The sequence below is a fragment of the Podarcis vaucheri genome, assembly GCF_965113315.1.
Source record: "Podarcis vaucheri genome assembly, chromosome: 13".
Lineage (NCBI taxonomy): Eukaryota > Metazoa > Chordata > Lepidosauria > Squamata > Lacertidae > Podarcis > Podarcis vaucheri.
The window spans coordinates 55991851-56007299 of NC_138751.1; the positions used below are offsets into that span (position 1 = coordinate 55991851).

Consider the following 15449-nt stretch of genomic DNA (forward strand, 5'->3'; position numbering starts at 1 on the left):
GTGCTTGTGCTATTACTTATTTTGTCTTTATTCATTAGTAAGGGCCCATTCAAACAGCTCTTAGCTGTATGTGGTATGAGATTCAATATAGAGCTTGGATGCTTTCTTCGTCACCAATGCATGTGCATGCTTACATGCGTGAGAATACATATACAAGTTTGCATGTACATGCCAAAACTTAGAACTCCCATTTCTATATGAATAAGTGATTGCTAAATGAATACTAAATCTATGTGCAGTACAGTGGTACAGCACTCAATTCCTTATTTTGCTGCACAGAATGAGGAGAGAGAATCCTACACACCTGAATGGTAATGCAGTGTAATGTAAACAATTGCAAAGTGATAAGCATTGGACCAAAAATCCTAGTTTCACAACTATCACAAACAGATCCTAGTGATGACTGAGAAGGAATGAAGCCTTGCAGTTGTGGTGGATAGCTCAAATGACCCAAGTGTGAAGAGGCTGTGAAAAACATCAATTCTGTTTTAGGGGTAATTTGGAAAATAACGAAAAACTGCCAATATAATAATATTACTATGCAAATCTATGGTGCAACCATATTTGGAATACTGTATGTGGATGACAGTTGTGAGAACAGCATGTTGGAGTAGATGGGTTCTTGGCCTGATCCAGCCGGGCTCCTCTTATTACACGTCAAATACAGCATCCTATGATGAATGAACAGTAAATGCAGAAGAACCAAGCATAGGAAGCTGCATGGAAACCACTGGGACCCTTTCTTGTCCCTGTCCATATTGTTTGATGCAGCTTTACCTATCCAGCTGTTGTTTGTTTCAGTTTGGCTAGGGCCACGGACTTCTAATGAGCTTTGAGTATTCATGCAGACTTTGGCAAAATATAGCCACATGCAGACTTGGCTATGGCAGCATAACTGGTATATGGCAAATTTGGTTTGGAGCTGATTGCTTGTTTTTGCATCTCTTGTTCATTAAACAGACCCTGCCTACATTTTGTGTCTGGTATACTGTGACAGAGCTGGCAGAGTTTTTTGCAAAATGGAAGCACCCGCTTTGGACCAAACTATAGATTACATTATATGTGTTACTGTGTTGAACTCACTTGTTTTTTAAAAATGGCTGCAGAGAGGTTAGGTGCATAGAGAGGTGGGTTTAATGTTTCCCTTCTGCTGCAGTCTGCTTCAAACTGCTGACCTCCAAGCTCTTTCCAACACCTAAGCTGTTATTTAGCTGAAGCAGCTTTCTTCCCACCAGGTGGCATCCCAGCCACAAAGCGACAAAGTGCCTTGAGAGGGAGTCCCCAGGGAACCCCGTGTGTTACAGGTGGCTGTGAGTTAGGATTCTCTGTATGTGACAGTATTTTGCCTTCATAAAAATGGAAATACAAACAGTTTGCTATGTTGAATGTATAATTGAGCTTTTATGAGAAATAGCTACAGCACAGTTTCACATATTTGATTGGTCTATGGAGTACAGAAAACATTCAGATGAGAATGTAACTAATTTCTAGTAGGTTTACTGTACATTGTCAGGGTCTACTGAGAGAGACAACAGAAAATACCATTCCGGAGATAGGGGGGTGGGGAAAGAGATTCAGCTAATAAATAAATAAATGATGTACTGGTTTTGACCACAAATCAATATTTATTGTTGAGCTATCTAAATGCAAATGGTTTGTTTGATATTTTCCCATTACATAATTTTCAGTTAAGGCTGTTTTTACAGTAATGTCTGTAGTCCTTTATAGTGAAAATGTTAATTTATTTCAGACAGAAGAAGAACACACAGTCACTCATCTCCAGTATGTGGCTTGGCCTGATCATGGTGTCCCTGACGATTCCACAGACTTTTTGGAATTTGTGACCTACATGAGATCAAAGAGAGTGGGAAATGCGCCAGTTCTTGTTCACTGCAGGTGCAGTAAATAATTATGCATATAACCATTTGGCATAATAGTTTGTGATAGTTCTTGAGTCTGCTTTATGAATATTGAATGTGTTATAGCTGATATTGAATCAAAACTGCTCTTGCTGCTTCAGGCTGCTTAGGGACTGCTCAAATGTATTTGAAGTCCTTTCAGTGGACTTTCCCAAAAGACAGAAAACATAGCTTAAATGTGACTGGTTGTAAATGCAACTTGGTTGCGTGATTTTATGTGGGGTGGGGTTTATTGTTATTGTTTTCTTTTTTAAAAATAGAACTTATAGGAATCCCACTGGATCAGATAAAGGGTCCTTATAGTTCAGCATCTGTTTCCTAGTGGTGGCCCACAAACAAGGCATGAAGACATAACTCAGTAGCTGGCACTCAATCGCATATTATCTCTAAACCTGAAGATTCCATGTAATCACCATGTCTAGTAATCATTCGAAGACTTATTAATTTATTCCTCTCTCATATTACAACTTGGGGTCATGCAATGAAACAGATTGGCAGAATATTCAGGACAGACAAAAGGAGGTACTTCTTCACCTGGCAATTAGTTGATTCATAGAATTCTGTGCCATAAGATGTGGTGATGGCCACTAGCTTAACTAGCTTTAAGAGTAGAGTAGAAAAATTCAAAGAAGATACGTACCAGTAATGTAGCTATATTATGAAGTTAAAAGTGGTGGCAACCCAGAAGGAAAAGTGACAGTTCACTCTATTCTGTGCTGTTTAGACCACATCTGGAGTACTGTGACCAATTTGGGGCACCACATTTTAAGATGGGCATCAACAAACAATAGTGTGTCTGGAGGAAGGTGACGGAGATGGCAAGAAGTCTGAAAACTAAGTCCTATAATTAATAGTTGAAAGAGCTGGATATGTTTAGCCTGGATAAGAGAAGATGGAGGAGGGACATGATATCTGAGGGGTTGTTATGCAGAAGATGGCACAAACTGTTCCACAAGACAGGCCTAGAACCTATGAATGGAAAGTGCTGGGAAGCATCTTTGGCTGAATGTTAGGAGAAACTTACTAAGAGCTATCTAACAGTAGAACAGTCTGCTTGCCTGAGAGGTGGCCTTTGCTTTGCCACCTCTTTGAGGTGTTTTAGCAGAGGTTGGACTGCCATCTGTCATCCTCCACTGCAGGAGGCTGGACTCGATCACCTCCATGGTTCTATGGAACCTCCAGTTTCAGAGGCCACTGAATGCCAAGTGCGTTGTTGCCTTGATGTCCCTCGTGTGGGCTTCTCAGAGGTATCTGGTGGGCCTCTGTGAGAAACAGTATGCTGGACTGTATTGACCCTTGCTCTGATCCAGCAGGGTTGCTCTTCTGTGTGGCAGCACACAATTCCTTATTGTGCACTCATAGACATCTCATTTGCAAGATGCACAATCTCTTCTATGGTTGCATAGAGCACATTCTTGCTTTTCTAAACCATGCTTAAATATATGTGCCAATATGATTTTAATCATGGTTGTCTAAGTTTGCTGTTTATAATTATTTGAAACCAGGATTTGAAGCTGGCTGGAATTTCTGGTTAAGCAGTGTACCTGATTATTTTTAGCTATCATTGATTTTGATGCCAGTGTATCCTTTAGCCACTGTTATGGTGGGTGGAGGAAGTTTGCCTTGGGTAAGGGAGGAGCGTATCATCTTCTGGCCTGCTCTCAGTCTCTTAACTGTGAGGAGATAACTCCTTTTGCCCCCCTCTCCCAATAGGGCAGCTATGACCATTGAATTTTTCTTTGTGATGTCCTGTTACTTCGGGGAGGGGGGAGCAAAACTCCTAGCTTAAATTAGATTAAATTACATATTTAACCATTGATTACTAAAACTTACTTGTTTTCTCCATTTTTCTGTGAAATGTTTTTCTTACAAATTTGCAAAGAACATGTTGCTGAAGTGATTTTTAAGTGTTCTGTTGTATTCAGCATTCCTAATATTTTCAAGAGATTTTCAGTATTTTTTAAAAAGCCATAATTTTAATATGAATTCAGGACAAAACGTATGCTTTGGTTGTTGTTGCTTTAAAAAAATGCAGTCTTGTTGCTTACCTCTTGCAGTGCTGGAATAGGCCGGACTGGAGTATTGGTTGCTATGGAAACAGCTCTGTGCTTAATTGAAAAAAGCCAACCTGTTTATCCACTGGATATTGTACGAAAGATGCGAGACCATCGTGCTATGATGGTGCAAACATCAGTAAGTAAAAAGTACAGGAGCCTATTTTCAATGTGTCTGACCCAGTTTCAATATATTGAAATCATATAATTGTAATGTTTGAAGGGTCCTCAGTGGTCATCTAGTCCTGCCCTCAAGCTGATGCAGGAATTTCATTGCTTAAGCATCCCTTGCACATAGTGATTCTGCCTCTACTGAAGAACACTTAATTACCTTTAAAGTTGCCATGCTTCAACAAAATACTTTTAGAGGGAGATTCCAGCATGAATTAGAACTATTCAAGAAATCCTGTTGTATTCACTGAGGCCTGAATTGAAACAGTGGTTTCCTGTGCACTATAGATTTCATTTGGCCTAGATAAACACATTTTGACTTGTGCCTCCTTCTCTATTCTGCTGGTTTATCTCTGTTTCCTGTCTCTGCTGCCTATCTCAGCTCTTCAGAGATGGATTTAAATCACCTGAAGAGCCTAATTCTGATCTCTCCCTGTCCCCTGCACATGCTATCCATCTTGGTCTTAAAGGCAATGCTGGTGTTAACTTCAGTGTATGAAAATGATGGCATTGTAGCTGACCATTGTACTGATATTATATAAATGAAATCTAACTTAGGTCATTTTTAACCTTTTCCTTTTTTTATTGTGTGTGTGTTATGCAGAGTCAGTACAAATTTGTCTGTGAAGCTATTCTTCATGTTTATAAAGAAGGACTAGTACACCCGCTGGATTCCAGTTAGCATAAATGTGAAGAAATGGAGTTCATCTTTCTAAAGACACATGTCAAGCCCAAGTAGTTTGTGGTGATAGATTATGGCAGAGCTCGCCAAGGCTTTGGGAAAGAGAAAGCAAGTTTGTACCATGGCACTTTAAAATTCTGTAGGAAATTACTGAACCATGTAATCTACATATGAATCAGGTAAGTTTGTAAAGGCATGTGATGTGGAATGTACGCACACAGAAAACAAGAAAAGAAAATCTTGATGTACTCGCTGTATGCACCTTTTATTGCCTTAAAACATTTTTCATTAGAAGATTCCAGTGCTCTCCATTGTGAACTGAAAAAGGCCAACCAGCAATATCAATGGAAAAGCAACCCAATTATTTGAAGAGCCAAGTGCCTTCATCGCCTAAGAGTTGAGTATTCCACAACTCCCACAAAATTGGACTGAATCATCCCAATACCAGTTAACGTTGGTAATATTACTTTGCTCAGGCATATTTATGAAATGAAATACCAAGGGCTGGAGCAATGGCACTGTAACCTCTGTAAATCTATCTGCATCACTGATAAGCATATTTAAAGCAGGCAGAGATCATGTGCTATGCAGAAAAGGCAGTGAGGCAACTGTATGTGAAAGAGGATACAATTTGTCTTCCACTGGCTGTTTTTATGTGCTCCTTGTGTCTGTATTGCTCTTTATCTTGTTATTTCTTCTACATGTTTGTTCTGAAATGGGTGGTGCTTTTTAAATTCAGTTTGTTTGATCTGCTCCTCTGTTTCAAAATCTGTTGTTCTTCAGATACAGATAGCAAAGTATCTTTTACTGTTCGTGTAAACATTTTAATCAGGTGCTGGAAGACTATCTACTGCTGACACAAATATACTGTTGCTGCTAAAATGTAAAGGGCATAGATGTTCAGATGCTAAAACACTTAGTTCATTGTCCATCAGATAAAACTTTGTTCTACCCTAATCATGGGCCACGTCTTCCATTGCTTTAGCAACATCATTGCTATTGCTAAGCCATCCCATTGTGTTCAGCTCTCAAGTAACACATGGATGCATATATCGTATGGCTTGGTCAGATCTTGTGGATGGATCTATAAGTACCCCTCCTCAGTTGCGGGATCACTTCTGCTTGCATTTTGAAGTATCTATGAAATTTGGCCTATGTGTGGATATACAAGGAAAAACAGGCTGCCATGCAGCAGCAAGAATACTACAAAAAACAAACAAACAAAATCTTTTTATCTAGAATGCTGAAAAATCTATAGACTTGTCCACAAAGAAGAGCCATGGCTTGAAAAGTGTAAGAAGCTTATAATGCAACCCTGTGCATGCTAGCTCAGAAGTTCCACTGTCTTCAAAGGCACTTACTCCCTAGTGAGTGTGTTTAGGGCTGCAGCCTTAATTAATTTATTACACATATAGCATTTGAGGTTTCTGTGTGTGGATATGAACATTTGTATGATGACAGCATGAGAATCAGCAATGGCGTGAGTGGCTTAGGAGCAGCAATTGCTCTACAAAGGTATTATATGAATTAATTTTGTTATGTAATGTGAGTGAAATGTTGAAAAAACCTGGATGTATCACAATGTATGTAAAGTATGAATGAGTTGTATTTTGGTAATTTGCTTTAAGGTACACTGGTCTCAGTTTCATTTCAAGGGAGAGAATTGGAATAAACCATCACTGTATGGTATTTAAGAATTTGTCTTTGTCAATAAGTGTATAAATTAAATTAAAAGAACATATGGAATATATCATCATGGACTAAAATTATGTATATAAAGGCTGGTTATGAGAAAAATCATCTAGAAATTTGAGAAACATTGTGTATATGTTTATATTAAAACCTATTTTTTCTCTTTAATTACAAATGTAGCAGTCCAGAATTGAATTACAAATGTATTGTTGTAGTTTTCCCAAGAGGTTCTTTTTCTTCTCTCCTTTTTTCAGTCTGGAATCAAAAGGTTTCACAGTGAATGTGATACGGTGACCCTCATTGGGTTCTCAGCTTCTGAGGTGATCATCTTCATCATACATGCAGATTCATACCCAAAATGAGTTGACTAACAAGTTTAAATTCATTCTGATTATCTCACATGGTCATTTCAAATTGAATATGAATGATCAGTTAATAGCATAGAAAATCATACAAATATTCTAGAAGCCAGAAAGCTTTGACTTCTCCATCTGGAGTATTCCTTGTTTTCAAGGTACATTTTTTTATTGGCGAATTATACCTTAGGGTGCTGCAAACCCCCTGCTTGCTCATTCATAAAAATACAGTGGTACCCCGCAAGACGAACGCCTCGCAAGACGGAAAACCCGCTAGACGAAAGGGTTTTCCGTTTTGGAGGCGCTTCGCAAAACGAATTTCCCTATGGGCTTGCTTCGCAAGACGAAGCCCATAGGGAAATCTCCGGGACAGCGGGGAAGCGCAGCGCGTCTTCCCCACTGTCCTCGGACCTCCTCCCGCCGCCGGACATCGGAACGAAGCTCCGATGTCCGGCGGGGGGGAACGTCTCCTTCCGCCGCGGGACATCGGAACGAAGCTCCGATGTCCGGCGGGGGGGGGAACGTCTCCTCCCGCCGCCGGACATCGGAACGAAGCTCCGATGTCCGGCGGGGGGGGGAACGTCTCCTCCCTCCAACGGACATCGGAACGAAGCTCCGATGTCCGGCGGGGGGGGGAACGTCTCCTCCCTCCAACGGACATCGGAAGGAAGCTCCGATGTCCGACGGGGGGGAAAACGTCTCCTCCCTCCAACGGACATCGGAACGAAGCTCCGATGTCCGGTGGAGGGGGGGAAACGTCTCCTCCCGCCGCCGGACATCGGAACGAAGCTCCGATGTCCGGCGGGGGGGGAACGTCTCCTCCCTCCAACGGACATCGGAACGAAGCTCCGATGTCCGGCGGGGGGGGGGGAAAACGTCTCCTCCCGCCGCCGGACATCGGAACGAAGCTCCGATGTCCGGCGGGGGGGGAACGTCTCCTCCCTCCAACGGACATCGGAACGAAGCTCCGATGTCCGGCGGGGGGGGGGAAACGTCTCCTCCCTCCAACGGACATCGGAACGAAGCTCCGATGTCCGGCGGGGGGGGGAACGTCTCCTCCCTCCAACGGACATCGGAAGGAAGCTCCGATGTCCGGCGGGGGGGGGAAACGTCTCCTCCCTCCAACGGACATCGGAACGAAGCTCCGATGTCCGGCGGGGGGGGGGAACGTCTCCTCCCTCCAACGGACATCGGAACGAAGCTCCAATGCCGGGGGGGAACGCCTCCTCCCGCAGCCCGGCATCGGATGGCTGTCCTGAAGACTTGGGGTGGGAGGAGGGTTTTCCTTCCCACCGCCAACATTCAGAATGCTGTTCTGAATGTTGGCGGTGGGGAGGAAAAACCCTCCTCCCACGCAAGCCCCGGGAACAGAGGGAAAGCGCTGCGCGCCTTCCCCTCTGTTCCCGTACCTGTCCTGAAGGCTTGCGGTGCGGAGAAAAGCCCTTCTCCGCACCGCCAGCCTGGCAAGCGGTTTCCCTAGGAACGCATTAATTGATTTTCAATGCATTCCTATGGGAAACCGTGCTTCGCAAGACGAAAAACTCGCAAGAAGAAAGAACTTGCGGAACGAATTAATTTCGTCTTGCGAGGCACCACTGTATTTCTGTTGTGTGTCTTGCACTTGGATTAGGTCCTAAGAGCAGTAAAGCCGTATTGAAAAGCAATTGAGAGACAACAGCATGAAAATTAAACAGCAAATCACAACAATTGGAATCCAGAGCAAAATGACCATCTGCCCTCTGAGCATGCTCAAAGAGGTAGCTAGACAAATCTCCCAGGTCAGCAAATGCCATAATTTGGACACTCCTAATGAGTAGGCCCAAGGGTGGCGTTGGTTAAACCACAGAGCCTAGGACTTGCCGATCAGAAGGTCGGCGGTTCGAATCCCTGCAATGGGGTGAGCTCCCGTTGCTCGGTCCCTGCTCCTGCCAACCTAGCAGTTCGAAAGCACGTCAAAGTGCAAGTAGATAAATAGGTACCGCTCCGGCAGGAAGGTAAACGGCATTTCTGTGTGCTGCTCTGGTTCGCCAGAAGCAGCTTAGTTATGACCCACATGACCCAGAAGCTGTCTGCGGACAAACGCCAGCTCCCTTGGCCAATAAAGCAAGATGAGCGTCGCAACCCCAGAGTCGGTTACAACTTGACCTAATGGTCAGGGGTCCCTTTACCTTTACCTTTACCTTTAATGAATATCCTTTACCTTTAATGAATATCCAATCCTTTGCCTGTGGAAAGAAGACAGTTATTTAGATACACAGGTCCCAATCCATTTAGGGCTTTAAATTGAAGAACCAGCAACTTGCATAGAGCCTGGAAATAAACTGGGAGCCAACTAACAACTGTGGACTTGCAAGGTCACCATATGTTGCAATAGTTTATCCAAGATTTGTATGTTTAAAACTGCTTACTAATTGGTGAAATTGGCAGCATCTAAGGGGGGTTTCTTTAACAGGGACCTTGTCACAATCACCTGCAATACAGACAGAATTAAACCTTCCAGCAACAAGGAACTAATTACCTCTTCTACCCAGGCAAGCCACATGGCAGGTTCTTTTGTTAGTTTTTATTTAAAGAAAATCCAATCTAAGAAACTATGAGGACTTACAAGGCCAAGTTAAAAATCAGCTTCAATCAGCTAGTATAAGTATGGGTCAAGCACACTTGTTTATATCCCCAAGGATACTCTGTCCTCAGGCTGTTCAAACTGAAAACTATACGTCAAAAACTTGCCAAGATGAGCTGTGGCATCAACCAGAAGCGACCCTGTATTTAATGTGAGATCCAGGTCAGAATGAATGCAAGCAACCTTCCTCCTTCTACATATTTGCAAAAGCTCATACAGCATTACACGTTTGGCTATTTATCTCTATGGTGAACCTATGGAAAACTGGATTACAGCAGTGTATTACTTATTATTACATGTGTTTGCACTTCTTTATTGGAACCCTAGCCCTAACCCTAATCTTAACTCCAGCCCTAACCCTGACATAAACCTAAACCTAACCCTAACATTAACCTAACCCTTAACCCTAACCTTAACTGTATCCTAACCCTAACCCTAACCTTTACCCTAACCCTAACATTAACCCAAACCCTAAACCCTAATCTTATAACCCTAATCCAACCCTAACCCTAAACTTAACCCCAGCCCTAACACTAACATTGACCCCAACCTTAGCCCTAACTTTAACTGCATCCCTAACCCCAACTCCAACACTAGCCCTAACCCTAATCCAACTCTAAACCTAAACATAATCTGAACCCCAGCCCTAACCCTAACATAACCCTAACCTTTACCCTAATCCTAAACCTCACCATCACCATAACCCTAATCCTATAACCCAAACATTTACTGTAAACCTAATCTTAACCCCAGCCCTAAACCTAACATTAACCCCTACTTCTAACCCTAACCCTAAACCTCACCCTAACCCAATCCCTAACCAACTCCAACACTAACCCTATAACCCTAACCCATACCCATCTTTATCCTAGGATAAAAGTATTTTCTTTTATAAATCCTAAATCATGCATTTAATGAATCCTAGGATAAAAGATGGGTGTTCCCATTGGATAAGCTTTTTCACAGAAATATTTCAAGCACAGTAGCTTACAAGTTTTCAATGAATTTGATGGTTTTCAGGTAGCACCATCAAAATACCGTACCGCTCTATAAGATGCACCAGACCATAAGAGGCACCTAGTTTTTGGAGGAGGAAAATAAGAAAAAATAATATTCTGAATCTCAGAAGCCAGAACAGCGAGAGGGATCGCTGCACAGCGAGAGGGATCGCTGCACAGCGATCCCTCTTGCTGTTCTGGTTTCTGGGATAGCTGTGCAGCCTGTATTCACTCCATAAGACGCACACGCATTTCCCCTTACTTTTTGGGAGGGAAAAAGTGAGTCTTATATAGCAAAAAATACAGTACTGCTTTTGGTCTCTAATTTGAGTACAGATAGGAACAACTATTGCAACTTTTGTTCTAGCAAAGGTTCAACAGCCTGATCAGTGTGACGTTTGCTGGTTACTCAGATTAGAAATCAGTGGAAATTTACTCAAGATTGCTGGATTGTCATGCTTGATTCACACAGCCAGTCCACTTCCCTGCTTTGGTCTACAGCCTGGGAGGAGGTGCTGAAGGCATCTCCTGAGAGGAGAAACCTGTATCTGTTCCTCATCTGGGTCTTCCTTTGGGCAGTGTTGGGTTCAAGTTTTAGGGATCATGATGACAAAGGAAAAGTTTTAATTGATGGGGCTGCTAGTAAGAGGGGCGCTTGTTTACTTTCTGAGCCAGTGTGCCTATTCCATGGGGAACAGAGAATGAAAATATTGCTGACCGAGTTTCCTTCTAAAAGGAGCAATAGCATTCGTTTTTAAATTATAAGTTTGTATGCTTCCCTCAGTAGCTCAAATGACATCTTTCTCAAGCTTTTCATTTTCATCAATTGATTAAAGCATGGGTGATTGTTCAACTAAACGTTTTTGAAACAGTATGACAGGACTAATTTCAATGCCTGGAGTCCCACATTATTGCTAAATGTGCTTCGGAACATGTTATTGTGGGAGCCATGGCAGAGGCTTATAGTGCCTCGTGGTGCCTTGCTGACCTCGGTGACCGGCATGTCCGTGCTTTGCAGCGTATTGAGTGTATTGACCTTATATGGAGTTGTGTTCCCTCTGGGCAATAATACCATATATGGTATTGGTGTTGTAAAGCCATGATTGGGTGATGTAACGTGAGACCTTGGCAGACAGCCATGCAGGCTGAGAGACAAAGGATAATAAAATATACCGGAGAGGAGAGAAGTTCGAATGAGCTGCCCTCCATCCAGAAAATACTGCTGTGTCTCTGTGTGTTTTCTATGCTGCGCACCATTTGTGACGGCTGGCTTCCGTCAACTGGTGCCCCGTGTGAGGCTTCCTAAAAGAAAACCGTGTGAGGCTGACTAAAAGGAAACCGTGTGAGGCTTTTCGATCCACGCAACGGGCATTGTCAGGGAACTGACATCAGAGGAAAGGGAGGTGGTAGGGCTCCCAAAGACTGGGAGAGAGTCAGCAGCTAAAGCAGGGACAAGGAGGGGGAGCGAGGGGTCTCTGGAGAAGGATCTCAGTAATGCTGAGAGAGACGCAGCAGCACAGGCAGGAAACAGCAGGGGAGAGAAAGGGGTGAGAGACACTTCCAGCGAAAATAGCGGGGAGGTGTCAGAAGCAACTGCAGGGAGACCCTTACTTCGCCGGAAGCTGCCACGTCGTGAGTCCAGGAGACGCGTTTCCGTTAAGGAACTTCTTTGCTGGAAGCGCTTCCGCAGGCAGCCACTGTCAGACTCTACTAGTGACTAGAGCAGACATGTCTGAGGAGCTCTGTCACACACAGAGGTTTGTGGAGCCGCACAAACTCTGAAGGGGCACTATTTTAAGCACAAGCAGCTAATCATCCCCTGACAGCAGTCTGACAGTCTCTGTACGCTGCCTGTGCAGGAGAAAGCATCATGAGCGACCCAGCCGGAGACGGAGCCGGAGGAGCAGGGGGTGGAGCTGGTCCAAGCTTGGAAGAAAGATACCGAGCGTTGGAGGTCCAACTTGCGCTGCAGACGGCGAGGCTCGAGGAGAGAAGGGCTCAGGATGCTGACAAAAAGGGGAGAACCACTCAGTTCCCCAGAAAGGTACCAGGATTGGTGCAGAAGTTTGGGGGGGACCCCAAGGATTACCATGCCTTTAGGACTGAGATGCAATATGCCCTGAATGTGCAGTTTGATGAGTTCCCTGATGAGGAATCGCGAGTTGCTTTCGTAATTGGGCATCTTGAGAAGGGGGCGCGGGACTGGGTTCGACCCCTGATGGCAACGCACAACGATATCCTAAAGGACACTATGAAATTATTTCGTGCAATGGATATCATGTTTTCCAGCGATATTGAGGAAGGGGTGGTGCGCAGACAGCTAATGGCTTGCAAGCAGGGAAGCAGATCTGTCCGTGAGTACTGGACTGAATTTACCATGCTGATTCACAGATTGGGGTGGGATTTAGCGGCAGCACCAATTCAGATGCTATTTGAAGAAGGTCTTTCTTCAGCTGTGAAGGACGAGCTGGCCAGGAGCCCCAGGGCGGTGTCTATGGATCAGCTGACCAAATCTGCGCTGACCATTGGAGCGCGCCAGGAGGCAAGAGCCTTGGAGAGGCGGGAAGGGAGAGGGGAACGTTGGAAGGAGTTACGCATTCCAGACATTCCTGAGCCAGCTTTCCCGCCGGCAGAGCCGATGGAAATCGGAACAGCCCGCGCGCGCGCAGTTTCAAAGCCCAGTGAGGGGGCGAAGAAGGAGGGAAAGGGAGCCCGGAAATGCTATCTCTGCCAACAGCCAGGCCACTTTGCCAGAGTCTGCCCCCAGAGGAAGGAATGGCAAGGGATGGTGGGAGCAGTTGAGGGGGAAGAGCAGGGAGAAACGGAGCAGGTAAAAGCCAACGCCTGGTTGCCAGAGTCAGGGCACTGCAGCCAGGCCAAAGAGCAGTGAAAGTGCCCGTGCCAGAAGCTCCTCGACCTGCTCTAGTGATTGAAGTGTCGCTAGAGCTGCAAAATGGACACCCCCTAAAAATAAAGGCGCTGTTGGACTCAGGCAGCTCCTGCAATTTTATGAGCAAGGAGTTTGCAGCTGAACATCAGATACAGACTATCCCTTTAAGCAACCCCCTGCAGGTGACCACGATCGATGGCAGGGAACTGTTGGGAGGAGGAGTCAGCTTGCAGACCGTCCCAATGATAATGAGGGTGGCAAGGCACACAGAACTGATAGCGTTTAATGTGGCCACCTTGGGAGGCGCTCCCATTATTTTGGGAATGAGCTGGCTAGCCTTACATGATCCGCTGGTGGGCTGGCATCAAAGAGTGGTTTCCTTCGGTTCAGCACATTGCTTAGAACACTGCAGGGGGGAAAAGGGGTCAGCAGGGGCCCAAGCCACCCTAGCAGGGACTGAAGTAATGGAGAAGGGGAAGGTGCCACCACAGTATGCGGATCTCAGCGACGTGTTCAGCGAGAAGGAAGCTGACCAACTACCCCCGCATAGGCCCTTTGATTGCCAGATCAATTTACTCCCTGGAGCACAGCTTCCTGTAGGCAAGTTGTATGCCATGTCAGACAGGGAAATGCAGGAGTTGCGAGCGTTCATTGACAAGAACCTGAAGAGAGGCTTCATCAGAGAGTCCAAGGCAGCGGGGGGTAGCCCAGTGTTTTTTGTGGATTAAAAAAACACGGACAAGCCGAGGCTGGTATGTGACTTTCGGCGCCTAAATGCAGTGACAGAGCCGGCGGCTTTTCCTATGCCCAGGATTGATGATATTTTGACCAGGGTGCGAAAAGGAAAGATTTTTACAAAGCTGGACCTAAGGGGGGCGTACAACCTGATACGTATAAGGAAAGGGGATGAATGGAAGACCACCATGTTCACCCCTTTGGGGGCATTTGAATACCTCGTTATGCCTTTTGGATTACAAACAGGCTCCGCGTGTTTTCAAGCCTTCATGAACCACGTACTGGGGCCTTTGCTCTACAAGAATTGCGTGGCCTTCTTAGATGACGTGTTGGTGTATTCGGAGAATGAGGAGCAACATGTGAGAGACGTCAGAGAAGTGTTGAGCAGGCTGCAAGCCAACAGACTGTGGGTGAAACTGGAGAAGTGTCAGTTTCATACCAAGGAGGTGGAATTCCTGGGGTACCGCTTGTCAGACAAGGGGTTGGCCATGGACCCCGGCAAGGTTCAAGCGGTGCTGGAATGGAAAACACCCAAGACCAAGAAGGATGTGCAGAGGTTCCTAGGGTTTGGAAACTTTTATCGTAAGTTCATCCGAAACTTCGCCCACCTGACGGCGCCCATCACGGACTGTCTCAGCAGTAAAAAGAAGTTTGTTTGGACGGGGGAGGCGGAGCGAGCGTTTGAGGAACTGAAAAGGGCCTTCGCCTCGGATGAACAACTTCTACATGTGGATTTACAAAAAAAGCTGAGGGTCGAAACAGACGCTTCTGACAGAGCCATAGGGGCGGTGCTTCTTCTGCAGCCAGGGAAGGAGGGGTCAGAGTGGCGACCGTGTGCCTTCTTTTCGCGAAAGCTGAACAAATCTGAGAGGAACTACACGGTGTACGACCGGGAACTTCTTGCGATTCATGAGGCCTTCCGGAGATGGAGGCACCTGCTAATTGGTGCACAACAGAAGGTGCAAGTGTGCACGGACCATAAGAATCTAGAGTATTGGAGAACTGCGCGAGTGCTCAACCAACGGCAGTTGAGATGGGCCCAGGAGTTCTCCAAATTTAACTTTGAGATTTGTTACGTACCAGGCCCGGAGAACGTTAGGGCGGACGCTCTCTCACGCAAACCTGAATATTTGGAGGGAGAGGGTGCACCCGAAGAGACCCATGTCATTCCCGAGGACCGCTGGGTGTGTGGGGCGGCATTGGTGGGGCAAAGGGAACTGGTAGAGGGAACGGTGCAGGATGAATACGCCCAGGACAAACTCAGGGGTCTCAGGAGGGAGGGAGACAAACCCGGGGGTTTTGAGGAGAGAGATGGGGCGTTGTACTACA

General features: G+C 45.3%; 1 protein-coding gene and 1 long non-coding RNA gene across 9 annotated transcripts in view; one reads left to right on the forward strand and one right to left on the reverse strand.

The window, feature by feature from the left end:
- Positions 1 to 6576, forward strand: part of PTPN3 (protein tyrosine phosphatase non-receptor type 3) — a 101115-nt gene extending 94539 nt beyond the window's left edge. For all 8 annotated transcript variants that reach the window (XM_082194760.1, XM_082194759.1, XM_082194758.1 and 5 more), the window contains 3 exons: positions 1751 to 1896; positions 3977 to 4112; positions 4749 to 6576. In XM_082194760.1, coding sequence (XP_082050886.1) covers positions 1751 to 1896; positions 3977 to 4112; positions 4749 to 4826 — 360 coding nt within the window. In that variant the 3' untranslated portion in view covers positions 4827 to 6576. The remainder of the gene's footprint in view (positions 1 to 1750; positions 1897 to 3976; positions 4113 to 4748) is intronic.
- Positions 5476 to 15449, reverse strand: part of LOC309516435 — a 47061-nt gene continuing 37087 nt past the window's right edge. The window contains exon 2 of the long non-coding RNA XR_014212918.1: positions 5476 to 6061. This is a non-coding gene — a long non-coding RNA (uncharacterized lncRNA). The remainder of the gene's footprint in view (positions 6062 to 15449) is intronic.